General features: G+C 45.5%; 1 protein-coding gene across 2 annotated transcripts; it reads left to right on the top strand.

The window, feature by feature from the left end:
* Positions 1-27,983, top strand: ATP6V0A4 (ATPase H+ transporting V0 subunit a4). Of its 2 annotated transcripts, none has more exons than XM_052790692.1 (21): positions 1-116; positions 2,032-2,243; positions 2,747-2,825; positions 3,538-3,632; positions 4,682-4,807; positions 5,210-5,304; positions 6,366-6,492; positions 7,076-7,158; positions 11,517-11,610; positions 13,066-13,278; positions 13,696-13,846; positions 14,612-14,751; positions 15,061-15,218; positions 15,696-15,789; positions 17,591-17,709; positions 18,675-18,891; positions 20,543-20,650; positions 22,495-22,629; positions 23,596-23,713; positions 25,650-25,821; positions 26,921-27,983. In XM_052790692.1, the coding sequence occupies exons 2-21, from the start codon at positions 2,127-2,129 to the stop codon at positions 27,012-27,014; spliced, it is 2,535 nt and encodes an 844-aa protein (XP_052646652.1). In that variant the 5' UTR covers positions 1-116; positions 2,032-2,126; the 3' UTR covers positions 27,015-27,983. The 2 variants fall into 2 exon arrangements, with proteins under 2 accessions (XP_052646652.1, XP_052646651.1); XM_052790691.1 differs by lacking the exon at positions 1-116 and adding an exon at positions 1,718-1,817.

Genomic DNA, 27,983 nt, shown 5'->3' with positions numbered 1-27,983 from the left:
CGTGCCAAAGCACAACCCTGCTGTCGTCGCCTGACGGGACACCCGGCCAGCCGAGGGGAGAGCTCGCCCCTTCCCGGGGGACAGGTCCTGCCGGAAAAGAGCGTGGTGGTTGAGAGGTAAACCCGAGTAACACCTTCTCCAAAGCGACTTACAGCACCAGGATTTACGCTGCCCAAAACCCGGTGCTTTTTAATGCATTTTAATGCAGTGCAATACTGCTGGAAAATAGTGACCAGGGAAATTGTGAGTGGTTTCTCAATTAACTGTTCTTTTGCCAAAGCAAAAAATTGGGGGAGGGTGGGGGGCGTTGATAGAGGCATGGCTGGCAGCCGGTGCCTTTGGGCAAGGCTCCTGTATCTGCAGGAATGGAAGAAGGGCGAACGCCCTGCCTTCCTCAGAGCAGGGCTGGGAAGGGTTTCCTGGCTGGAAAGAGGTTTCTCTTTTTCTTTTTCATTTTTCTCTCATTCCAAATCAAGATGAAAGTGAGCCTTTGGGGTTTTTCACTGGCTGATTACCGAGGAAAAGTAGAACCCTGGCTTTGGATGGTTTGAAGCAGTTTAACTAAGATATTTCCAAATATTTCACTTGAGTTTTGTTCTTTGAATTCTAAGGTTTTAACATTTTTTATGGAAGTTAACTGCAGGTTTAGAAATACAAACTGCTTTAAATTGTAGTCTCTTCACACTTTTCAGTCTAAAGAAGTTAAGGTGGGACATTTTTATGGTCTTTTAAACTTTTTGAAAATCTTTCAAACTTTTTGACAATCAGAGCTAGGGAAGTTTTTGGCTTTCTTGCATGAGTAGTGGGGGTCTCTTGCAGCTTTCGTGTCTTTCCTGTGAAAAACATAGTTTGCTAAAAAATGTCTGACCAACTTTAAAGATTATATTCTAACTCAACCCACTGGAGCTGGCACATGATATGTTTTCTTTTAACAAGCTACTAGTTACCTTATATTATATTTTCAACTTAAATCATTTAGTGAATGAGTACAGAGAGTAAGACAAGGAAAACTCACAGGACAGTTGAGCAAATACAGACTTGTCACTGCAGTGCTCCTGTTAAACAAGCATTTAATATCTTGCAAAATTTTTCTCTCACATTTAAGATAAATCTTTCATATGTTATAAAGAAAATTATTAGAATCCACATTAAAAAAATTGTTGCAAGATGAGGTTCGTGGAGAGAGAAAGGTTTAAGGACAACTGAATTCCCATCCCTGTTAACAAGTAGAAGTGAGGTTATAAAGGGATTTTGTTTTGCTATTTATAAAATGTAGGCTTGCTACAAAATTAAATGCATGCAAGAAGTGTATCTACCTGTGTGTTTTTCTCTGGGAAAGAATAATTACTCTGTTTGTGCATGCCAATCAGTTAATTTTGTGCAAGAACACCTAAAGGCAATTTGTATGTTCAGGTTACTCAAAGTAAATGATAAGAAGCATTTAGACAAAAGGAACTTTTGTGAAATGCATGACATTTCATGTATCTCATTTTGAAAACTGTCCTTTATGGGGAGAAAATGTTTTTTAAATCTTAAAGTTTGTTTAAATTTAAATAAAATAGTCTCCTCCCCATCCCCATATAACATGCTCCAGATGTGTTTGCAATATTGCGTTTACACTACCAATGAAAGTGATAAAAACTAGTCAGGCCTCTTTCACCCATCTAACTGCAAGGTGAAATTAATGATTTTTCTTCTCTGTGTTGTAGAAGACAAAGAGAAATCGAGTCCTTCACGAGCTCAGCAGCCAAAACCCAAATAAAGGGCTTGAGTGCAGTGGTCTGAAGCGTCTTTGGTCTAGCAGAGGACAGGGCAGGGTATTTGCTCATCACCTGTCCTAGGGGACCAGTGGCTCCCCTCTTTCCTTGTGTCGCACACATACCTTAGCATCTATCACCGCTCTGGTGGGATGAAGCCTCATGTAGGTTTGAGGAGGCTTTTAGGAGGTGAAGAAACCCTTTTGAAGGACATGATGGGCAGCATCGGGTTAGCTTCCAGCACCTTGACTCAGTGATCCCAATGTTCCTGCAGTGCTTGGCACCTTCTGGCACCTCCCTGGGCGAGGAAGACTGTGCCGCTGCCACCAAGGTCCCCACGGACACCCAGGTTGGAGGAGGGCAGGCGAAATGGCCTCGGTCTTCCGGAGCGAGGAAATGAGCCTGATGCAGCTCTTCCTGCAGGTGGAGGCTGCCTACTGCTGCGTGGCTGAGCTCGGGGAGCTGGGTCTGGTCCAGTTCAGAGATGTGAGTAGTGCCCGGCCGGCACGCTGAGCTGTGGGAGATGCACCCCAGGGTGTGCTTGTCCTCCCTTCAAAGCACTTGGGGAAGGTGCACCAGCAGGGTGGTCAAAAAGCCCATGGTGAGAGCGGGACTTCCCCAAAGCTGATCTGAAAGCCAATCGCCGTGCCGAGAGCCAACTCATCCCCGAGTCCCCATCCAGTGCTCTGCACGCCCTCTGCACAATCTTAGGATGATTCCTTCCACCGCCAGAAAACAGGGGGTCTCTCCGTGAGAGTCCATCTATGATTCCTGCTGTCACAGCAAGACTGGGTGGAAATGAGCCTAATATAAGGCCATGATGTCCTTGGCCGTAAGGAAACCCACGGTATTGCCCTGCCTCTAGGAGTCTGTAAGATGCAGCAGTGTTGGCCATCCGCACCGAAGGCATTCGTTCTCTGCTGATGTTAAAAATGAGTGCAGCAGTGTGCAGCCTCCAGCCCCAGGCTTGTTTTCCCTCCTGTTTTTAGCTGAATGTGAACGTCAACAGCTTCCAGAGAAAGTTTGTGAATGAAGTGAGAAGGTGCGAATCCTTGGAGAGGATCCTGCGTAAGTAAACGCTTGTCAAACGCAATCGGCTTTCTGCCAACTGGTGGTGTGGGATTTATTTCTTTGTTAAGTGCTCTCACACTGTGGAGCAGAATTAGTGGCAAAATTGTGATGTTTTCATCTGAGCCCCTGGAAATGTTTTGCATGTGTCAGCTAATTACCACTTCACCCCATATGGGCAATAAATTGTTGCCCCTGTTTTGAAAATGGTTAACTGAACTGAAAAGAAGTTAATTAGCTTATGTAAAATCACAAGATAAATCTGGGGCTGGGGGGGAAGCTAATCCAGATAACCTGACTCTTTTACACCGGTACAATGGCTTCAGCCTGGGGAAAAATCCTTAAAACCCAAGCAGCAGAGCTTGTGGCACCTGCTGCCCCATGGATGTGTGTCCTGTGAACTCTGCACCCCCCCCGCCCCCCCCGACACCGGTGCCCACCGTAGCCACTGTGACAGTACTTGCCATTGCTAGAGTGGAGGAGCTACCATGACTTCAGGAGAAACAGCGTCCTCATTAAGAAAGGAAGCTGTGGGGTGGCCAGTTCTTGGAGGTTGTGTATATGCACTGGGATGACGGCCCTTGTGTATCGCTGCATCTTGTCACTCCTCTATGTGATGTCTCGGTCCTGGCAGGGGGCTTAGCAGCAGCTCGTGACCAGGATGATGCAGCGGGGATGGCTGTATCGAGACTTCTGTGTCCTTTCCTTGCAGGTTTTCTGGAAAATGAGATGGAAGACAATGTTGGGATAGTCAAACTAGAAAAGTACCCAGAGACCCCCCTGCCTCGGGAAATGATTGATATGGAGGTACAGAATTTGACGTGGGCCAAGGAGAGAGAGAAGGGGATGTGCACCGTGATGTCTGTGTAATGTGCTCGATATAGCCCTCCCCTGCAAGGAAGGACCCCGTAGCTGAGGCTGACAGGGCTCCCCTTGCCTGTGGAAATGCTCCCCGGGTCACTGTCTCAGCAGCTAGGTTAAGGCTGGTCTTACTGCATGTTCCTAAAGGAGCCCAGTCTTTTTACCATCCCCAGTGAAATATGCCTCTGGTCCCACATATCAATGGGAAGGTATCACTACCACAGAATGCCCCTATCATCCTGTAGGAGAGAATAAGAAGGTTTTAACCAGGAGAGCTGATGTTCGAACAGGCTTCACTGCGTAAAAACTCCAGGGCGGTCTGTCCTGGTGGGAGTATGGTTGTGATACAGTAGTACTGGGGCCTGACACAAATATTTGTGCCTTGCTTTCAGATGTGCAAGGGATGCTTTATTCTAGCCCAGCTAGAAGCTAAGTTTACCAACTGGGTAATTTTAAAATGCTGCACATGTAGGTGACTAGGAAGAAAAAATCATGCTTTCCAAGGGCTTCAACTTCATAAGCAAGGTGGTTGCCTGGTGTGCCCCTGGATGCACAACCTCGTCTAATTTTTGGCCTGTAGCTAATGAACCTAAGCTAATGGCCATGTTATAGGCTGCTTTTGTAGTCAGTAGACTGACAGCCAGTCCACGTGGGGTCTGAGATGTCCTGCAGGGAAACACAGAGGTGCCAAGACAGGCTGAGACACCCACACCGTGCACCCGCTTACCTGCCTGTGCTTCGGTCAGGTGAGTCAGAACTCTAATGCCAGAAGAGGACAAAACATCTAGTAGGGAACGTGACAATGGGAAAATGAGGCATTTCCATTGATGAATATCTTCCTACAAACTCAGTGTTCACTGAAGTGCTCATTGAGTATTTCTGTATTCCCCCTTGAAAAAAACCCAACCATCTATTGTTTGAGATTTGATATCAGCTTGGTAAAGGGCCATTGGTCTGCTTCAGAGTTTTTCTGGATGTGCTTGGACCCTAAACAGACGGTGCTGGAGAAACTTGAAGCTGAGCTGCTGGAAGCCAAGCAGAACCAGCAAACACTGAAGCAGAACTTCCTCGAGCTGACAGAGCTCAAACACCTGCTGAAGAAAACCCAGGACTTCTTTGAGGTGAGAGGCCTCTTTGCTCTTCCAACAGAGACGTAGAAAGTTCCTAAAAATACTGACATTTTCATTTGGTGTGTGTAGCTGTTATTTATTTTTAATCAAAACCCAGCATTCTTTACCACAAGCCAGTAAGATACTTTTGCAAAGGCACCTCAGTCACTTTGGAGCCTGCATCGCTCCGTGAGTCAATGGGGCTCAAGAACTTGGTTCCCAGATCTCTTTGAAAATGGCATTTATGCTTTTCAGTTGCTTAGACATAGTTTACTTTTTTTTTTTTTTTTTTTTCCTTTGGTCTAAGTCTCTGTGGAAAGCTACCTTTGGGGGAAAAAAATGCCAGGAGAAAAATGTGAAAACAGTTTTCAAACTGGCAATGCTGAATAGTTTTTTAAAACTAATGTTTTCCAGGCAGAAACCAATCTGCCAGATGATTTCTTCAGTGAAGACACATCTGGACTACTGGAGCTGAGAAGCAGTCCTGCTGCTGCAGCTGCCAAGCTGGGGTGTGTATTGGTGATGGCCCCCAGCCTGGCCAGGCTTCCCACCTGCACTGCATTGCTCTGACACTGGTACACTTCTTTCAGCTCCTTAGCAGGGGTTGCTCACCAGCCCCTTCAGTGTAGCTGTTTAATGAAGATGAAAGAGTGACTGTGCTCTAAAGTTATCATCAAAACTATGGTCAGGTTATGGTTCAGTGGGACAAACGGACTTTTACTTCCAGGCCACCAATTCCAGTGATTACTTAGTAGATAACCGAAAATTGTTATCTTATGGCATCTTACCTGTGGCTTATGGACTCAGGCATCTGGCTACCAGCCTGGTCTTCGGGGATGGATGTCTAACCACAGCAAAAAGCCATGGGATTGCTTGCACTGGGCTTTGTCTGCAATAGAAAGTGGCACAGAGGGTGAGAGTTAGGGGAGCAGAAACACCACCGTGCGTATCGCTGACGGTAATTTGGTAGACAGCATTGACTCAAACGGCTTTTCCTTGTGTCTACAGCAGCTAGGTGTGGTGAAACTCTCTGATGGTGTTCTTCCAGGCTAGTGTTTTTAACCGCTCATGCTGGTATTTCTGAAGTCCTGTTCAAATCTCTTATGAGCAAAGCATACACCTGCAGAGGGCTTGCCTTGGTGGGTGTATGCCAGCATGTTGCGCTGCACTGCAAAGGTGAAGTCTGGTGCTTTCTGGGAAAACAGGAGGGAGTAAAGATAAACCACCACTTCAAAATTGCTACCTCCTACCTCTGTTGTTCAGGCAGTCTCTCTTCGTGTGACTGTAAGCATCTCTCTGTTCCTCCATTTCTAGCCAGAATTGTCTCTTCTTTTTCTATTGATCTGGGGAGGACGTACGATGTTTTAAAGAAAGAGCAAAAGAATAAAGTCAGTAGATTGAGATAAGAGCCAGGCTTGAGCAAGGAGGTCTTTCCTAGAAGGGCCTACAGCAGCAGCAGAGCCCTGGCTATCTTGGTCTAGAAAACAAGAGATTGTAAAACCATGTGTGTTACAGGTCCTAAAAGACTTAGAATGGGCTTGTAATTTATTTATCTTTTAACTCTACTCAGATTTACAGCAGGGGTAATAAAGAGGGAAAGGATGATACCCTTTGAGCGTTTACTGTGGCGAGCCTGCAGGGGAAACATCTACCTGAGGTACACCGAAATGGACACCCCCCTCGAGGACCCTGTGACAGTAGGTACCAACCTAGCTTTGCTTCACCCTGCTCCTCATGCATGCCTGTGACCTGCAGAAACCGAACTGGGACCCTGGCCGTGCCACACCAGAGCTGGGGGTCTGAAGGCAGCCTGTAGAGGAAAGGCAGGAAAGTTTGAGGATGGGAGAGGTTTTTTTGACATTGCTCTCCCCTTTTGCCATTATCGAGTGGCTTCTTTTTCCTGCCTGGTTAAGATACGTGTGAGCCCTAGCAGGGTGGCTGTGTTACGGGGACCACTGGGGAGGTGGGCTGTGGCTGTCCTCACCTGGGGCTGGCCACGGGGAGTCGGTTCCTCTTGGTGTCTCTGGGGTGAGCCCTGTGCCCCGGTGGACCTCCGGTCCCCTGCCTCTCCACTCCACATTGCTCCTTCCCCCATAACCTAGAGCTGCCGCCCGTGCCTGGTCCCTGAAGCAACACCTAGGGAAAACATTGCTGTTGGAAAACTGGGGCTAGGGGAAAAGAACAACCTAGTGGAGAGGCTGCCAAAAAGAACCCCACCACGTTTTCCGCACTGGACTCTCTGCTCTGGGAGCATTAAATTCTGCTTGAATTGTGTTGCAGAGAGAAGAGATGAAGAAGAACGTGTTCGTTATCTTCTATCAAGGAGAGCAGCTTAAACAAAAAATCAAGAAGATTTGTGATGGGTAAGGCAGGTCTGTGGGCAAGCCACAGTGACTCCCATGGAGGTGTTTACTTGCCAGCCCAGGTTGGCTGAATTTGGAGCTGGAGATTAGATCTCCAGCTCTCCGGCTGTCAGCTCTGCCACCGAGCTCCCTTCCGCTCCTCAGCTCTGCTGCTCCTAATCATGAAAGATATCCATTACCTTGGTACTTGGAAATTGAGGTCCTAAATTTTCCAAAGTGACATAAAGATCTTGGTAGCTTCAGCTGCTAGCTTTTTAACTTGGGACAACTTAAAGGGGACTGGTTTTTAAGAAATACTCAGCATCCTTCCCCTGAAAATCAGGGGCCCTCACTTGGGCACTGGGAACATGGTAATCCCCGACCTGCTCTCAAGCCTTCCTGCATTTCATTGTGAAAAGATGATGCTGTGGTTTATTCAACCCTTTCCCAAGGCCTTTGAGCAATATCTGTGTAATCAGAGACAGAGCCCAGGAGAGAAATGAAAGCTTCATACAACCTGACTTGTTTCCACCCTGTTAAACATCTTGAAAAGATAATTCAAGTTGAATATTTTGTTACTCTTTCATAACGCTGATGACCGATGGGCTTTGTTGCAGTGTAAATCAGATTTGACGAGGGGATCTGTCTGCTGTCACCGAATCCATTTCAGGTATAGCCCCTCGGCCAAGCGGGGCCAGCCAAGCGCCTGCAGGCTGCAGGAGGTCGCAGGGAGGGGGTGAGCGATTGCTCTTACCCGACATGTGCATTCAGGGCAGGTCTTTCCTTACATCCTGCCTTTAATCAGAATAAAAGCAGGAAGATCAGTTCATCCAGCTGGGAGAATTGACTTCAGTCCCATGAAGCAACAGACCCCTGGGGACTATTAACAGTTCCTGCATTAGAAATGGGACTCTCCAAGATGCTTTCTATAGGCAGTGGGGGGGCAACACTCATCCTGAGAGCAATTCAGCCCTTCTAAGGTGGGCATCTCTCTGTAAAGCAGCCGTGTTAGCATGGACAGCTGGAGGAAGACTCCCAGCTGTCAGTCACTGATTTCTGATCCTGAACCTCAGACGTGGAGGCAGTTTTGCCGTCACCACTGTGCAGGGTCAGTCTGCTGCTGCCAGTGGTCTTTGAGGTTTCAGCGAGTCTCATTCTCTTTCCGGATTACAATTTCCTGCTTATGTCCCATTTCTTTGCCTGCTTTTTAGGTGCTGTTCAGTACCCTCCTCCCCTTCTGCACTCATGGGCAGTTGCTGGTGGTGAACGCTTCCCACTGCATTTGCCCCTGGGCCCATGGCCTTGCGAGTTGCGAGACCATACATTTAGAGCTGGTTGGGGTTGCCCGCAGAGTGCTGCAGGTGCCTAATTTTGGAGGATTTTTTTTTTTTTTTTTCCCTGCAGCATTTTAAATTCCCTGCAGTCAAAAGCCCAATACTTTTTTCTGGGGTGGGAATAAAAGAACAGGCAATGCGATGCCTGTCAGCATTTTCATTATTGATTGAACCCAGAATCATCCAAACCGGAGGCACGACCTTCTGCAGCAGGTTGCAGCTGGGAGCATGGGGCCAGGCGACACTGGAATTTTGAGCAGATCCCTGCAGGGTGGGCCATGACGTGCAAAGTTGTTATGAGCTAGTGGCATGGATGTGGTGGGAGGTTCATGGAAAGGAACTTAGACTGGTTTCTCTCAGGCCCTTGTAACTGAAGGAAAACATACCTACCTAAGACAAATTCACAGGATGTCCTTTGCAGTGTTAGTGCACTGGTTTTTGTTTATTGCCAGCTAATCAGGCTACACTTGAAATCATCCTTTATGTCTTTCCTTCCTCTCTTTTAAATTTTTTCCTTGCTGATATGCACGTATATACGGATGTTTTGCTGAGTGGCAGGTTTTTTTACATGTATTAATCCCATGACTCTCCTTTTGTGTTCTGTGGGCGATCAGCCATCCCTGGTACACAGGCCAAGACGTTTGGGTCTGGTCCATCTTTAAGGCAGGGTTAACTATACCTGAAGCAGATGGCAGTGTCATTCCAGCCCCAGCAGGACATTTCTGCTTAGCACTAAGTCATCATTCATGACAAGTAAATATCCTGCAAAAATCATGGGACTGGTATAAGCCAGTCTCGGGCAAGGCAGGCTAAGACTTGTTTGCAGAGCAGTGTGCCTCAGGTTATGCTTGTAGTCCCTGCTTGACTCTAATTGGTAACATTACTCTGCCAATTTCATGAGCATTAAGTCCATGCACAAATTTATTAGTGAAAGGTGTAGAGGGAGCAGGGAGGAGGAAAATGTAAGAATTTTTCTTTTCCTCCTTTTCTCGCGGCTGCCTCAGTGCTAATGTGAATACTAAACTGGGTTTATCAATGTAAGGATTCCCTGCTGAATTCTCCTGGAGCTTTCAGAGACGTCTGTGCCATTAGGGCAAAGCTGATACTCAGTATGCAAAATGGCTGTTAAAAGATCAAAGCAACACTGCTGCAATAACGTTATTGGAAACGGGGGAACTGTACAGCAAGGAGGAATAAGCTTTCAAGTTTGATTAAAAATCCTTATTAAAGATGAACTAAGAGCTGTGAAGAATAAGAAGATGGAAATAATTAGGTAGGGTGAATAACCTTTTGAAACGAATACCAGGTGTTGAGTGAGGAGAGATTCAATTTTGGAAAGGGAAGTTTAGCTGAAGAGCGCGTGCTGTCATTACACACAGCTCTGGGCTGATCTCTAGGAAACTGCAGAGTGTTTTGTTCAATTTGGAACTGTCCTCACTTGTGTGTGTGCTGGAACTGATTTTGGAGAGCAGGTGGTGATATATTCTGTGCTCAGACAAAGCCAGAACACGATGCTTATCTGTACACAGAGCATGCACATTTTTGTCTCTTAAACCGAGATAGACCCCTATGACCCTGTTACATCTTCATTTAATTCATCTCACGTGCAGAAAGGCAGCCCTTCAGCAACCCTAGCAGCATAACTCCACTGCAGGATGGTGGAAGTGTGTTGCCTTAGGTGGGCAGATCTCCACTCTGTAAAGAGCAGTGATCTCTTTGTGCAGACCTGTTGGGGCAAGGTTGAAGGACGACATTTATAATGCCCTTGAAGTGGCAGGGCTAGCACAAGGACTAGATACCACTGAACAAACCGAGTAGGAACAAGTGGAGGGATCTCTGCTATTTAGTTACCGCAACACCTCGGCTCAGTTAAAGCTTGCAGGCGCAGAGCCTTGCAGCAGTGCACCCTGTGATCTGCAAGGTCCCAGTGGGAACTCCTTGTGCCTGCTCTTTGTGCATGAAGTATACTCTGGGGCTTTTTGCAGGCAGGACAGGTAGCTGTGCACTTTTCAGAGACATGCAACTTATTCATTTCTAATTGGCTGTATTGGGCTCATATAGTGGCTTTAAGACACTGCAGTGTGCTGTATTATTGTAAGCACCTTTACACTAGTGTGACTTGTATCTGCACTAGAGAAGTTCATGTTGCATACTCTGGATGAAGCAGTATACAACACCTGCATGGAGGTAAGACCTTCACTGACATATTAGAAGCCCACATTAGTCCTTATTATACCACACTAAACAAACCAGCTGAATCTCCCAAATAGAGCCTTGGGGGTAAGCTTATAAAAGCATTTATACTGGCCTGGTCACACCACATCTAAGCTGACATAACGGATACCACTCTTGGGTGTTTAGAAAACTTCACCCATCCTTCCCTTGCTCCCAAACTGTCTAGCCAAACAGATGGACCAGAAGCCAAGAGCCGGGTGTATGGCCATCCTCCTTTTGTTTTACTCCTGGATATGCAGGCGTTTGCTTTTTTTTTTTTTTTTTTTTTTTTTTCCACAGGGTATTTACTTACACAGCCCGCATGCACAAAGGGTGTTTGCTTGCCGTGCAGCAGTAGCTCAGCTGATGTCTTCCCCCAGTGCCTGCGAGAGGGTAGTGCAGAGACGGAGAACACCGTATTTTTCCAGCCTCAGTGCAAGAGGGACATCTGTTGGCTACGGGTTATGGGGGCTGCATTCGCCAGGGTGGGCTTTTGTGGCTCCTTGCAGTTCAGGCAGCTTGTGGGCATAAGGGAGGTGCCTACATATTAGTGCTGACCACTGTATAAAATCAGGTACCTTGTAGTACCTAAAACAGGGAGTGGTTTTTTCAGCTAGAACAGATGAAGGGATCCTTTTTCTCATGAAGAGGTAAATGTACCTTTTTGGACCTTTCTGGGAGAGCAGGCACAACTTTGTAGTATGTAAGAAGAGTATACTACGGGGTGAGGAATAAAGTCTGGTTTCCCCACCTTTGAGCTGAGAAGAGTCCGGAGGAAGAAAAAGTCAGTCAAATAAGTGGTGTTTCTTGCTTTTCTCTTCCTGAGACTAGATTTCGTGCCATAGTCTATCCCTGTCCAGAGTCTGCCACTGAGCGCCGAGAAATGCTTGATGAAGTCAACACAAGGATCGAGGATTTAAACACAGTAAGTGGCAGTGGCTTTACTGGGATCTGAATCCTGCAAGTGGGACCTGCCCAGACATTTGTCCTGTCTGAAACGCTGTGGCCATGGCCAGATCCCAGGCTTGTTTTGGGAGCTGGCTGTGCAGAGCTGGCCTGGGGCTGGGGATGAAGCCACCAGCCCAGGAGCGGTCCCCCCCGCCGGTTGTGGAGGCCAGTGCTTGTGCTCTGCTCTGCCCATTTACAGCCCCCAGGAGCTGCTGGAGGACAGCCTCCCATGTGAGGGCTCAAAAACTGCTTGCTGCTGTTGGCCATGCAGAAGTCAGAGGTTTAGACCTTATGGTATGGGGCTACAGGGCGGAATCTAAGGTCATCAGCAGGCTACAGGTATTGTAACCAAATTGCACATTGTTCAAAATGGTTTCATCTAGCTCTTACAGCATGGTTTCCCTCAGCGGCTCGCCAATTTGTTCAGTCACAGCTGTAGTACAACTATACTAGGCTCAGAGAGGACTCTAAAGATTTATTTTATATTTAAATTAGGTTTTCTTTACCAAGGAAATCTTGGGGCATTTGTCACACTAACAATAGAAAGCTAAGACTGCTGTTATAGAAGTACATGTCTCCAACCTCTTTACTCCAATATTTAACACAGGGCTGAAAATTACAACTTCAGTTGCTATGGGTGCTCAGTACCTCATATATCCATATGCTGTATCAGGACTTCACACCTTTTGGAGGGACTCCCGCCTGTGACCTTTGTATTGTCACGCATGACAGTCAGTGGGTCCCGAGGCAGAAGGCAATGGACACCCTGTTTGCCTGAGGTGGCCCATCTAGCAGTTGACATCCTGCTGTCACCCCACTCTGTGGATACCAGTGACTGCCAAGCCTGCACACAGGTCTGCTTCCAAACTGACTTTCACTCCTGAGCATCATGGGCAGCTAGGCTTCTTCAGCGCTTGCAGACCACAGGGGTTATCTTCCTAACATGTTATCTCCATCACTCATTTATGCAGCAGCACTGTGGTGGCCACGTGAAGCATGGAGGTCCCACCAGCACCATGAGCTGTAGCTTTAGCAGTGCAGGCACGCTCATGGGTGTGATGTGCCCCAAGTTCATGGCACAGAGCTGCCTACAGGAGATGGCAGGGTGGGAACGCGTGGTGAGATGTAACCAGTCTGTAAGCAACTGGGTAAGGAGCCAATACCACAGATCAGTAACTCCCAATGGTCTCCTCTACACTTACAGAGGCTTGGGGCCGTGCAGGGAGAGTCCTTAGCGAACAGCATTGTGCACCTCATGTCAAGTGCTCCTGTGTCCAGACCTGCACACACTGCCCTCCAGGATAACCCATACATTCATATGAATCACTCCCTTTCCACAACCCTCTTCCACCTGCCTTCTCCAAATAACTGCTGAATAGATCATGCCACCTATGCCTTCCTATCTTGAGCACTGCCTGTGCTGTGCTTACAGGTGATAACCCAAACTGAGTCCCACCGCCAGCGACTGCTGCATGAGGCAGCAGCCAACTTGTGGTCCTGGGGGATCAAGGTGAAGAAAATCAAAGCCATCTACCACATCCTGAATTGCTGTAACATCGATGTCACCCAGCAGTGCGTCATTGCAGAGATGTGGTTCCCAGTGGCTGATGCTGGGCGGATAAAAAGAGCTCTCCATCAAGGAATGGTAAGAGACCAACATTCTGGGTCCCCTGAGCTCTCACCCAAACTGCATTGTTTATATGTTGACCATATGTTCAGACTGCTGTCTGTTACCGTAATGCTGGGCTCCCTTTTCTGTTTTAATTAAAGTTGAGGTTGTTGCATGATTGCTTGGCCTAGGGGAGTTTAAGGTCATCATTAAATCTTAGCAGGCTTGTGATCGACCCATGAGTCAGCAGTGCTGGCAGCTTTTCCTGAACAAATCAATAGCACAGAAAATGGAAAAATTTGGATATTAGAAAAAGGGTTGAGATATAACATTCTCGAAACCAGCTTTCATGTTGCTGCCTGTGCATGTTCGGACACAGACCGTGGTGCTGCGGGACTGATTCTTCTCTGCTAGCCACCCTGACTGTGTCTGTGCTTGTCACCGGGTTTGCAGGAGCGCAGTGGCTCTACTATCACCCCTATCCTTACCACCATACACACCAGGATGGCACCACCCACCTTCAACAGGACCAACAAGTTCACAGCTGGATTTCAGAACATCGTGGATGCATACGGTGTGGGCAACTACAGGGAGATGAACCCAGGTGAGAAACACTCAGCTACCTGCACGTGGCTTGCTAGAGCCAAAGTAAAGCCTTTGAGCTCCATCACTATCCTAAAATATGCACTCATTGATGATTGAGAAATCTGAACCATATTTTCTGCTGGTAAAAAACAATACTGTTTCGTGCATAGGCATGGATTTTCTCAGCCAAAGAATTTGGCCATCAGTCTTCAGTGATTGTGGCAGAAATAATGAACTACACAAATACAGGATGGGAAACAAATGGTGAGGTAGCAGCTCTGAGGAAAAGACCTAAGCTTACAAGGCAAATATAAGTTGAGCTCATTGTGCTGAGGCAAAAAAAGGCCAAAAGGACCTGAGAAAATTGTGAAACAATGGTAGAGAATCTCAAAGACACCACTGAGAATGAACAGAAACCTAGAAATGGGGGCCCATGGGAAAGGATCAGATGAATTCAGATTGTTGAGTCTGAGAAGACTGAAAAACATGATAGTAAACTTCAAGTACATTATTCTCTTGCAAAACAGAATGCAATTGTCTGTGCATGGTGTTTATTATGGTGAGACAAGAAATGAAGGCTAAAATTGCAAGGAATATGCAGGTCATACAATTGGACAATCTTTCTGATGATAAAGCTAGTTCTGCACTAGGTCTGACTGCCTGGTGAGTAGGGGAGGGATTAAGTGCAACAGCTGTGAGGAATGGTCTGGTGGAGTGGACTGCTGCTCTGCCGTGACCTTTTTGTTTAGGAAGAGCTGAGCTTCTTGTCCTCTCCTTCTTGCAGCTCCATACACTATCATTACCTTCCCCTTCTTGTTTGCGGTGATGTTTGGGGATTGCGGCCACGGCGCTGTCATGCTGGGCTTTGCGCTCTGGATGGTCATTAACGAGAAGAGCCTTCTGGGCCAGAAAAGCAATAATGAGGTGAGTACCAGGGAGCTGGTGCACCCTGTCAGCATGGAAAAAGGCTTGTCATCCCCATTTGGTAAAGGGGGCATCCAGCCTCCCAAAGGGTGAGTGAATATCCTTCGAAGATGCTTATGAGGCAGAGATTTGGCAAGTAATTCTGCCTGCTTCTACACAGAGACCTGGATGGGCCCAAGGGACCCGGACTTTCCTATGAGTAATTATATATACATAGATTAGTACAATCATGTCTCCTGTTGGCTGAGGCCCACGGTTTGATGGGACTGCAGGTACTTTGGTCACTGGCACTGCCTTTCCCCCCTGCAGATCTGGAACACGTTTTTCAGTGGGCGCTACCTGATCCTGCTCATGGGCATATTCTCCATGTACACTGGCTTCATCTACAATGACTGCTTCTCCAAATCTTTCAACATCTTTGGCTCTTCCTGGCATATCATCCCCATGTTTAAAAATAGCACTTGGAAGTAAGTGGCTAAATGTGGGAAACAAGTGAAAACACACCAAATGGAGCACGTAGGCTTTGAAAGAAAGACACGGTGACTGCCTGTGCGGGGAAGGGAAGAACTCCCTGCTGTGGATGCAGTCATGAATGAATCAGAGGTTTTGTCTGACACACACAGACGAACTCACTATTGAAATGGAAATGTAGAGTCCCCGGGAACATGCCTGTTTGTTCAGGCACTGATGTGCATAAAAATCTGCAGGTGTCCAGGACTGATGCATGGAGGATTATCAGTGTGATGGAGACTGTGATTGTGTAGGACCCATTTAGACACCCCCCCACCCCTACCTGTGCACACAAGCCCAGGATAACAGTTCACAGAAAGGCTGGAGCTGGTGACAGGTATCATGTAGTAGTCCTCAGCTCATCTCACATAAATGTACCAAAGGCTTATATAGTGAGATTAAGCTGGAAAGGCCATTTCACTTTTCTTTTGCAGTAAGGATGTGCTTCTGGACAATACGGTGCTGCAGTTGGATCCAGCAGTCCCAGGAGTCTACTCTGGAAATCCATATCCATTTGGAATAGATCCGGTAATTAAAGTAAATTGCTCTAGGATAATTTGTATTTCAATCCTGTTACATATCAGGTACATCAGTAGCTCCCTGCTCTCTCTCCTGAAGCCATGCTCTTCTCTTCTTGCTCTTTGCCTCTTCTTTACATAGTAGTTGTGATGCTTTTCTTTAGCAATCAAGGGTATGTATTGCTGACAGTTTTGCAAAGAGAGCAGCAAAATGGTAAGCAGGAAGGAACTTTGATTTCACTGGAAAGTGGTCTTGTGCTGCAGTCTCCGCTATGTCACCAGACTGCTGGACTCACATTTCCTTACTTGAGTACTTAACCCATTCCAGAGCTACCTCACAAGATTTTGAGGGCAAAGTCCTAATTTCTATGCAGTGTATTTTTTGTATGATGTGTGAAGTAAATGCCAGCATTATCTAATGGATCCACATTTTCTTCTCTGTGTCCTATTTCCCTTTTCTTGCCATTCTCTCTTTATCACATATTGAAATGCAGTTGTTAACATCAAGCTTTCCTGTTTCAATCTTCATATCAGCCGGTTAACCTCTGTTCTGCTGGATGCACTCTCATTTCAGTTGGTCACACAAAGAAACACTGGCTTCCCCTGGTTTGCAGAGAGATTGACCTTGTAGTAAGTTTTTCACAAACTGGGCTCTAAAGGTCTGCCCAGGAGATAGGCAGTGCAAGAAGTCACGACAGAGGAAGATGAATTTTCTGTACATTGCCCCAACACATCCCTAATTTAGGTTAACCCAGGCTAGTCCCTCTCCCACCCTGGCTGCTTCTTGCTCGAGAGTCTGGGACCCCTGGCTGGGAGGGAGGAATGGCTGAACAAGTGCTGGCAGGGAAGGGGTAGACTGGCAAGCACCGGCCCCCACGTGGCCCTCTCTGTGGAAATTATCCCTGTCATCTGCCCAGAAGGATGGATAGTTCTTTGCATTTTGAAATTCCTGGCAGATACCTGGCTGAGGTATATCTTGGAAGAGAAAGAGTCACCCCGAGCTGAGGAGGCTAGGTAGTCTCTTCTATAGCCATAGAAGAGGCAAAGCATGTTGGACAAAGGCACATGAGCTAATGTTTTGCATTCCAAATAATCCTGTCTTGCCTCCTTTCTGTGCAGGTACTATACTTAATATCTGAAAAGAAGTATCTACTTACCATCTTCGGGGTCAGAAGAGTTTGGGGTCTAGGAAGTTTTAGAAGAAAGGAGAGGGAACCCCGGTGCTCTGTAGCATAAAAAAGACAGGACTGAGAAGAGGCATATAGTTACTGTCCTAACACAACTGAAAGGTTACTACAGAGAGGTGGGCAATAATCTGATCTCCATGGCCAGGGAGCTGGAATGAGCTGTTTTTTTGTTCAGACAAGAAGTTTGAACATGCTCTGCCTTCGGTACTTCTCTGGTGAAGGTGGAACAAATTTCCATAGCAGCAGGAGGGATTTTCTCATGTCTTTCCATGTCTGCTAAAGGAGATAACTCAGCCCAGGGACAAGGAATGACACTGAAAAGATCTAGGTTCTGCTACCAGCCTTTGCACTGGTTTCTGGAGGACTGAAGCAAAGTCACTACATCATTTTAAACACCCGTTATTTTCTGTGCTAAACAAGGATAATAATACTTTAGATGAGAAGCTTGGCAGAGTGAGAAGTATTATAAGGAACATCTAGATTTCTGTCACTTGTTATCTTCTTACTAGAACTGGTAGGAGTAAATCAATGGCAGCAAAAAAACAACTTCCATGAATCTGTTACTCTGTTACTGAGCACACACCTGAAAACCTTGTTCTTCTGTCTTGGCTCCTTTCCCCAAAGATCTGGAATGTTGCACTGAACAAGCTGACTTTCCTGAACTCCTACAAAATGAAGATGTCGGTTGTCATAGGGATAGTGCACATGATTTTTGGGGTGGTACTCAGTCTCTTCAACCACATGTAAGTATGTTTCACCAAGCCCATTTCTGCAGCATGCAAGTCCTCACCTCTAGTGTCCTTCATTCAGAGAAAGCCTCATATCTTGGACTGATTACTTGAATTTTGCCCATTCCCCAGGGTGAATAGAAATGCCCCATACACCAACAGATTCACACCACTGTTGGTGCAGAGTGCTGAGTCCAAAGGCCAGAATGATGGCCATCACATTGCAGATATTCTTTTGGATAAACTCTCTTTTTTGCTTTCTCTCTTATATTCTTGATTCTGCAGAAATACTGAAGTACACTAAATTAAAAATATGTAGCACCTCCCACTATCAATAACTTTTGTCTTGAAAGACAAACTCCTTTGGTCTAATCCAAAGCACATAGAAATCTTGCACAGTGTCTGTGCATGCATTTCACCTGACTTAGTGGGCCTTTAGTCAGGATCTGTGGGTGTGCGTCTATACCTCTGCCTCTCTATTTTGCAACAAAAAATAAGAAATTGTGTTAGAGTGGGGAGGCTGACACTACTGTCTTGACAGACTCTCCAAAGTTGGAAGGTGTGTAGTGACCTTCAAGGACAGAAAGTGTTTGCAGATGACAGAGAGGAGGACTGCCCATGCAGAATTGATTCTACATCTGGTTCTGCCTTCCTCAGCATATAATGCTTAACTTTGTAAATTAGCCATTTTTAAAAAATTGGGTTTTATTTCAATGTAGTAATCTTTTGATGTGCTGAGATAGTGGTGGGTCATGCACAAAAACCTGAAGAGAATCAGTATGACAAGGCTTTTATATTTAAATAGTGGCTTTCATTAATAAAGACTGCAATTACAGACTTCTTTCTTGGCTAGCGATAGTTGTATGTTTCTTATGCTATTTTCCAAAGACTAAATAGTGTACAGTACTGCCATCCCTGAGTGCAACTTTGTATTAATACCCAGTGTATTAATTGTAGTTATCTTTCCTGATTCTTTCCAGCTACTTCAAGAAATACATAAACATTATCCTTCAGTTCATTCCAGAGATGATTTTTATTATCTCTCTTTTTGGCTATCTGGTCTTCATGATTATTTTCAAATGGTGTCATTTTGATGTCCACTCATCCCAGAGTGCACCAAGCATCCTCATCCACTTCATCAATATGTTTCTGTTCAATTACGGTGATGCTTCAAATGCTCCATTATATCTGCATCAGGTATGGATCAAGCAGCTCGAATCCACTGTAGCTGGTTTTGGATTCACAGTGGATGTTGTGTAGAGTGGGCATAAAGATGGGGAACAGGCTCGGAAGCTCAATCACAAATGCCAGTCACATACGAGAAGTTTGTTCTTCTGGTATTTGTGTTGGCCTGGACAAGTAGGACAGAGAAGCTATCAATCAGTGATGCAGAGGAAACCTCATTCTTAGTGTCATCCTTACAAGAATGATGATGCAATTTAAGATACTTTTGGCAAAAAAAGGAAAGAAGGGTGATTAGAGATGCAAAGCTGGGTATTGCAGATGTGCTGTCCTGAAGACTTGGCACAACGCTAGAGACAAAGCAAGCCTTTCCGTTCCTTGATAATTTCTTTTTTCTTCATGGAAAACTTGAAAACTTTATATTTTTAGCTAAAAATTAGAAGTAGCTAGAGGATCTTTTTGTCAGAAATACCTCCCTTGGGGAGTTCACTAAAAAAAACCCCAAAACCCCAAAGCAAAAAAATGTCCCCTAAGAGAAAACTCCTTTTTAAAGTCATCTCTATTTATTTGCTCAGAATGTGGATTACTTTTTTTCTTGCTTGATTTTACATCAGCAGCATCAGTGAAGAATCTGCAAGCAAATGCTGCCTCCAGCCACACGTGTGCATCTACATCTATACAGTTGCACACTCTGGCACTTCAATGTGAGCTCAGTTTTAGGGCTGCTAGTGAGTCAGAGTTAGTAGAGAGCCCCAGTCAGTTCCAAGTAACTGCATTAAGGCTGCAGGGGAGTTTGGGAAAACACAGTTTTCCCAGCCTTCAAAAAGTCATTAGATAACATTTGGCTTTGTAAGAACCCAAAGCCTTTCCAAGATGGTAATTTTTTTCTCATATTCCTATCCCCCTACCCTACCAGTAACTGTCTGTGCCATCCACCTGGGTAACCTGAATGCAAAGATTGTATGAGACCAACCATAAGGTGATCAGAGATGTGAGCCAGCTTTAAAAAAATGCATAAGTTGTACTTTGGGGTTTTTTTGGTTTTGGGTTTTTTTTTTTGTGGTGGTTTTTTTTTGTTTTGTTTTGTTTTGGTTTTTTTTTTCCTTAGAGTACAAACACTTATGTTAGGACAGCAATAGGGGTAGCATACTGCAACAAGGACCCTTATAATGTGGGGACAATGTGTTATCAAACCTAAGCTAAGGGCATTCAATTCCCTTCTGGAATTGCAAATGTAGAGCAAATTCTGGATTCCCTGCTTTCCTGGGAGAGACTTGATTGACTTGGCTCTTACTGCAGCATTTCTACTTTGAACAAAACAAGAAAGACTGACTGGCTCACCCAGCAGCTAGGACATTCAGTTGGGACACTGGAGAGCCAGGTTCAAATCAGTAACATTGGCTTTTGGCAAATTAACCCTTTCCAACATGAAAGCCCTTCAACTCTGAGTCTCCAACCATCTCTGGCTGGCAGTGCTTTCTGGAGCCTTAAGCAGGATACATTTATTTTCATGTCCTTACAAGCAGAGGAGACTCAACCGACACGAGGAGTATATCTGTTGTATAAAAAAAATACCATTTTATAGAATCAGGTTTCTAACCATAAATGTAGTTGGCTAAAAGGAAGTAAAGTAACTTTCTGTTCTTCTTGTTGTTCTGTCTCTTAGAAAGAAGTGCAGAGTTTCTTGGTCATATTTGCTCTGATTGCTGTTCCCTGGATGCTCCTAATTAAACCCTTCATCCTCCGAGCCAACCACCAGAAAGCGCAGCGCATGGTAAGGGATGTTGATCAGGCAAGGTGGGTTCAGCACAAAGGCAAAGCTGAGGAGACAGACCCCCAAAATTGCTTGCAGTGATCTAATTCTGGTTTTCTCTGATCTCAGAGTTTCTCCAGTGATTTCAAACTGTGCTTTATGGCACATGCGCCAAAAGCATGTGTATGGACATTTGGCTGAGCCATCTTAACGGGAGGCAGGAGCTTTGTTCACAAGGCCATACCCTATTTGTTGGGAGAGGAGTTAGGCTGACACTGAGTTCTTCCAAGTGTCATATCCAAAACCAGAGAAGGTTTAGAAAGACTGAAGTGCTTGTAAAGCCAAGACAGGGCAGAGACCTCAGTCCACAACCGCCACTAACCACTGGTTGGCTGCTCTATAGGAATGGGGCATCTGCAATACTCCTGGCCTTGGAGACATCAACACTGCTTGGAAGAGAGGCTTGATTTAAAAGCTGTTGCCTGATTTCCAGTGCTGATTTCTTCCCTAAGTGATTGCCTTCACATAAATGGAGCCCTCCTTCCCATGGGCTCTGCGGTTTGCCCAACTCTTCAGCACGTAACTGCAGCAGCTGCAGTTTCCCAGTTGTTCATTAATTCTCCCCTTTATTATGCTAACAGGACTTTACTTGTCTGTCAGGATTTACTTCTCTTTATAGGCAGAGTTAGTGCCTGGAGTACCTTTTATAGGGCACAGATGTTTCCATTTGAAGAGATGCTGGTTGTGCTGCATGACCTTTTCCAACCCAGTCACTTCTGACCTATAACTGAAAGCCAGCTCCCTGGGAGACCTTTGCAGCCCTGCCTCTGTGCTGTAATTTCTTATTTTGTCATTCTTCTGGGATTTGGATGAAAGCTTGACATGGCTGACTCCATCTCCTGCTTTTATGCTAGCAACATCTGACAGCTTTTCCCCACCTCCTATTATGCCCCTGTATTCCTGTTCCTAATTTTCACATGTTAGCTGTCTGATCACATCTTACATTTACGCAGGTTTATGTGTTTGCAACAAGGTCTGTTCTCTATGCTGACATTCAGGTAAAGCAAAGATAAAGCGAGAGTGACAATGATTACTGCTACAATAGGAAATAATATGTTATCATGAGACCTTGCCCATGAAACCTGCTGGAAGTTATAAAGAGTGACAGGGCAGAACCTGACAGAAGCCATGAGGTCCATATTTGGTTATGCTGTATAATAGGACTGTTGTAGTCGTATAATGTAGGGCTATTCTTATGCTGTGCTGTCATTTCTGGAGTAAGGCTCAGATCAGGTTGTTCAAGCCTCTAGAAAAGCTCTGTAAAGAATGATTACAGAGAGAAGATGGGTTGTCATGAGGTTTCTGTCAATTTAAAATGAATCAGGAAATCTGAATTATATTTCTGTCTGTATGCCAGATGCTGTGTGACCTTCATCAAGTCACCTGTTCCTTTCAGGCTCCATTTCCCTTCCACTTGATGCTAATTCCTTTGATTTGCACCCATCTAATTGAGATCATCAGCTTTAATGTGCCTCAGTTTTCTCATTTGCCAAAAGTGATGGATCTTCTCATGGCGGGTATAAAGGGTGCATTGTGAGACTAGAAACTAGCTCCAGATTAGATGGAATCACTGGAAAATGCTCTAGGATGGAAAACATTTAAGTATTGTTAGCCATTTGACAGGAGTATTCAGTTTCTGTGGTCCATGATGACTGACTATTGTTGAAATTGTCCTCATGTTCATGATATACTCCATATGTTACACATCATGAGGTTATTGATGGAGTTCTGTGCCATGGTCTACTTCATTTTGCTATCAACCTGTAGCATGACACAAAAGACATACTATATTTTGTTTCTGAAAGATTCGGTCTCAAGCCATCTCAGGAAACCCTGGAGGTGAAAATGAGGTAGATGTCCCCGAGACCAATCACTCCAAGAAAGCTTCCCAGGGAGACCACAGTGGTGGCCATGGAGGACATGAGGATGATGATGAAGAGGTAAGAAAATGTGGGCAGAAAATTATTCAGACAGACACAATAGTAGAAGACGCAAAGTTCAAGCAGAAGGCTTTTGCAGAGTTGCCAGCCTTTCTTTTTAACAAGATACCAAGAAACACTGTTGCAACAGCTTGTGTTTCCAAGCTCAGTAAGCTTTGAATTTTCATAGAATGAATACCTCTAAATTCTGCCCTTAGTTTTGCCTGGTGAGGGCATGCATTCTTACAAACCTCAAGCTTTTACAAACTTCAAGCTTTTGTTTGCCTGGGGGGGTTGTTTTACTTCCACATTGCACCCAGAGAAGGTCAAGCCTTCCCCAAGTGTCAGTGAATTTTCCTTTCTTTAAATTGCAAAGGAGCGTTGAAAAGTTGGCAGCCTGCAGTGTTGGCTAGGGAGAAAAGTCTTGCTTTGGCAGATACTGTCAAAGGCTTCTGCAGTATGCAGCAACACAGTTAAAAAAGCGACAAAATTGTTTGTAGCAGTTGGGAGCACCAACAATACTGAGTGCGGATATAGCTGACTGTTCCCACTCACAAGGAATCTTCACAGTCTTAGAAGATATGCTTATTTAGTGATATCTCCCAAAACGCATATGCCATTAGGCAGATAGTCTGAAAAACACTATTTTGTATAAGAATTTCTGTCTCTACAAGAAATCACAAAGCTTGGTAGCAATTGGATTGCCATCTTATTCCAGATTTTAAATTATAAGACTGGAATATGAGCTGGTTCCTGAATATTTGCTTTTCACTGGAGTTGCACTTCTCTGGGGAGAATGTATGGGAAGATCATAGAGAACTGACAATTTTCAAAGCAGTCTTTTTATCTGGGAACTATCTGTGTGTTGCTCAGGACATATCAAGAAAAAGGGAGGATTATGAAGAGCCTTTGGTGGAGTGTTGGTCTGTTAACCAGGAAGCGCTGAACTAAGAACTAATAAAATATGTTTGGTTTTATTTGTTTCAGTTCAATTTTGGAGACATATTTGTCCACCAAGCTATCCATACCATTGAATACTGCCTTGGCTGCATCTCCAACACAGCATCCTACTTGCGACTCTGGGCGCTGAGCTTAGCCCATGCACGTGAGTGATTGACTACCTGTTAGTTACTTCACCAGCAACTCCATGCCGATTGCTGCTTCTGCTAGTGTTTGATTATTGCTCTGAATTTCTCCATGAAATCATAGTTCTCCTTGTGGGCATTTATGTCTCAGAATATTTTGCTACAGGTCAGATCAATCCAAGCGTTTCGTGGTGACCATCACAGTTTTCAGTGGTGATACCTGGTAGCTATATATCAGACAGCTCCTGGCTGCATATACTGGCTGGGGCTCCTTTCCCACGCTGCTCTGTAGCCACCCCTCTGGAATAGTCCTCATGGTGTGTGGCATGGTGGGAACTGCAGTCCGAATGCGTACTTCAGTCCATAGAAGTAAAGGCAGTATGGGAACCATAGCTTCACTTCCCAAGAGACACTTGCTATAGCCTTAGGCTATGCAGATGAATGTCAAAATGACTTGAAATTGTTATTTTGATTTCGTTCAGCAAACTAGAAAGAAAAGTTTTGGTTCAAGAACTCCTGGAATTTGTCATTTTCACTGGGATTTTTCCCAGCAACTTTTAGTGGAACCTCACTTTCCATGAGAAATGTACAGCATTTCAATGTCTTTTGTCTTGATTTAAGATAAAAACAAATGCTCAAATACTAGAAATTGCCTCAGGCTGGAACTTCAACGACTCTAATTTTTCTGAAATGTTTTCTATTAATATTGCTGTACTGCCTGTGGCTAGGAGTTGCGCCCGCCCTAAAGAATTGGGCACACAAAAAAGGAAAATAAAAGATGGGGGGGAGGGGCACGCCATGGATTGACAGGAGTGAGCTGTACTTCTTGGCACAGAAATGAACTTAGTAGGAGTCGAGTGGAAGCTAATAAACATTAGCTTTACATGGAGGACAGGTATCTAAAGAAAATAAAATAAACTAACTAAAAATCTTAGCTAAGGGCAGTCCTATGCGTTATGTCAGAATTCTGCCTGGAAAACAACCATATTCCTTTGTAGCCTGACAAACTGGCACTGACAGGAGTATTTTTCCTGAGGGCAGCAGTTGCAAGGGATCCCTTGAATCTGTTGTCACCTAAAGTAACAGGTCATTGAATCTGAATATGGCTCAAGGACCAATGACTGGCAAAATGGAAGGCTGAACTGGTGGCTGGAGCATCTGGATGGAGAAGAGCTGGGCTAAGTCCTTGCTTTGCCTGTATCACAAAAGGAAAATTGCTTAGTCGTGAATCTATCCTCTGTGACTGGGGCAGTTAAGTTAGGAATATGTTATTGAGCTGACAGGGCACGTCAGATATACCAGTGCTATGAATGTTGATATAAACCTGTGCAGGAAAAAAGATCTTTAAGGGCATGCAAGCAACCTAAACACTAATACAGCCTGTCTTGAGTGGGACCAACCAGTTGTCTTTTTTTTTTCCCACCACAGCTTCTCCATGACACCCTAAGAGAAGTGGTTTGGAGAACAAATGGGAATTACATGTCTCCTGTGGGTCTCAGCTAGCATCAGTCAGTACAGCTTGTAACCTAATCTACACATGTATTGACTATGTCAATCAATCATGTTCACTGAGATTTAGCAGCAGGCAGTCCTAGAAGGCTCCACATACTGCCTATCTGACATGTTAAAGAGGTGCAAATTAAACTGATGACTGTATCATGCCAGGGCAACAGCAGTCTTGGTAGTGTGCTTGCATGGACTTGTGGTGCAAAGCCAAGCCAAAACAGCACCATCAGCTTCTAACACAGTGAAGAGGAGCAAGGGAAAACACTCTGCATCCACTTTGCTTCCCCAGCCATCGTGGAGAGACGGGGTGGCCGTACATGATTACTGTCATGTACGTTTTATCCTAGGCCATCTCCTCTAACTGTGAAAAATGGGTGAGCTGCCAGGCTGCATGCTGTGTCTGTCCACAGCTGCTGCTCAGCACTGTTTTTCCTTTATTTCCTTTTGCAGAACTGTCAGAGGTCCTTTGGACCATGGTGATGCACAACGGGTTCAACAACAGCAGCTGGGCAGGCCTCATCGTCATCTTCATTATCTTCGCGGCATTTGCAGTGCTGACAGTAGCCATCTTGCTTGTCATGGAGGGCCTCTCCGCCTTTCTGCACGCCTTGCGTTTGCACTGGTAGGTGGTGCGGTCTTTTGGAGGTTTTCCCGGAGCTGTCTTTGGGAGGGATCGGGCTGTGGAAACAGGTGATTACACCCGCGGGTGTTAGACATGCTGCACTAGTACCTGTGCATTAGGACATCAGTCCCCCTTGGCAAATGAAGCGAGGGAGACTCCTCCAAAGGGAGGTCAGGAGCTCCCTGCTCCATCGCTAAGCTGCTCCCTGGAGCAACCTGCCTGTCCTCCCGAGCCTGTGGTGGCTGTGGGCCTGTGTGGCAAATGGCAACCTGCAATTCTTCCCTGGTAAACATGCGGAGACACCGAGGCCACCTTGACCTGCGTGATAAGGCCTGAAGGCACCACAGCCACACCACTGGTTGTGTATCCCACCCAGAGTTACCATCAAATAAGACAGCTGGGGACTACCTACAGCAGCAAGAGTTCAGCCGGGGCTGCAAAACCTGCCGAAAACCTGGGTCGGCACTTGAGCCATTAGCCCAGGTTGAGCTCCAGGCTGTTTTGGCTTTGTGGCAAACTAGTTTCAAGTTAGCTCATGTCTGCCTTAACTAGATGTCAGGCCAGGCAAGGACAGCAGTGCGCACGCACCATCAGGCTAGTATGTAAAGCAAGACCAAGGTAACAAATCACCCCTCGCCACCACCACAACTTGGCGTCCTGCCTGAGCACCCAAGCTGTGGCCTTTTTCACCACGTAGCGTCCCACCACAAACACTGCCAAGGCAAACCATGGGGCAGTTGCTTGTCATTGTGCAGGGAGGGGAAGACGTCTGTCTCCCACCAGACTGTGCTACCAGCAGGTGGTTATCCCAGCTCTCCGAGGTGCTAGAAGTAGTTTAGCGGGCAGGCAAGGTCCTGCCGGCTGGCCTCACAAGGAGCATTTCCAGGCTGACTGATGGAAAGTCAAAGCTGATGTGTGCTGGGTCGCTCCCTGGGCTGCCTGTGTCTCACTGCTGGCTCCAGAAGGACCCTACATTCCTGGCTCAGAGGCCACCATCTCCCATGGCCTCCTTTTTCTGTGGATGCCTCGTTTTGTCCTCTCGGCTGGCCGCAGGTCCTGCCTGTGGGCAGCACTGATGCCCCTCTCCGCTCCTCCCCAGGGTGGAGTTCCAGAACAAGTTCTACGTGGGAGCAGGGTACAAATTTTCTCCGTTCTCCTTCAAGCACATCATCGATGGCACTGCAGAAGAGTGAAGGCAGTGCATCGCTGCTTCATTCCTCAGACCAGGCTCTATTTTCTTGTGGTCGCTCACCCACAGTGTAGGGTATATGGGATGAAACAGAATGGGATGTGGCCCTTGAAAGAAGAGCAGCTGTAGATGAAAATGTCCCGGCTGCATTCACATATACTGCTGTATCAACTGAGAGCTGAACTACATTGGCTGGGCTGGCTGCACCCTTGGTTAAGTATCTCCACTGATGTCTGTCTTTGCCAAATACCTAGTCCTCAGCATTCGATCAGGTCAGCTGCCTATTGCTTGGTTGAAAAGAGGAGATGGAGCTTTTGAATTAAACTTGTTATTAATAGTCAGCTTGCATGTGTTTTGCTCCATTTACTGCCTTGTCTTTGTGTCGTATTTCTTTCTGAGGAAAATATGTTTTGGCTGTTGTTTCAAGTTGTGGTTGATCATATGACAACGATTAAGTCCCTTATAAGATTGCAGCCCTTCATTTAGCACACAATGCAAACCAGCTCAAAGACAGATCATATTGCAGGCTTGCAATTTTCTACATGCTTTACTACAACAACCATCTTTTTATCTGATTTGCTCCAGGGCTTGACAGCACTGGATTATAGACATTCGCACACGTCATCACTTAACAAAAGTGTTAGTTTTGAGCTGTGTAAATAAAAGAGTGCGCCAGTCTCCACATTGGCAGCCAATTTGTTTCTCTCTATTGACTTGTTTCTCACTGAAGACTTAAGATGACTCCCCCTGTGCTGTATTTTTCAAGATGGGTTGTTAAAGCAGACTGTGTAGAAATGCTAATACCTAATGAACAGAAAGAAAAGAGGAATCAAAACAGTTGAGATTAATTTGAAATATTGATGTACTGTGATCTTTCCTAAATATTCATGAATTACTAATCTTTCAAACTGAATAGAGTTAATCATAACAGGCTATTTTTTTTAAACACAGTGGATGTAAAATCCCAATGCAG

The sequence above is a fragment of the Harpia harpyja genome, chromosome 6 (genome assembly GCF_026419915.1).
Source record: "Harpia harpyja isolate bHarHar1 chromosome 6, bHarHar1 primary haplotype, whole genome shotgun sequence".
In the NCBI taxonomy this organism is placed as follows: domain Eukaryota; kingdom Metazoa; phylum Chordata; class Aves; order Accipitriformes; family Accipitridae; genus Harpia; species Harpia harpyja.
This window is presented reverse-complemented; position numbering and strand designations above follow the sequence as displayed.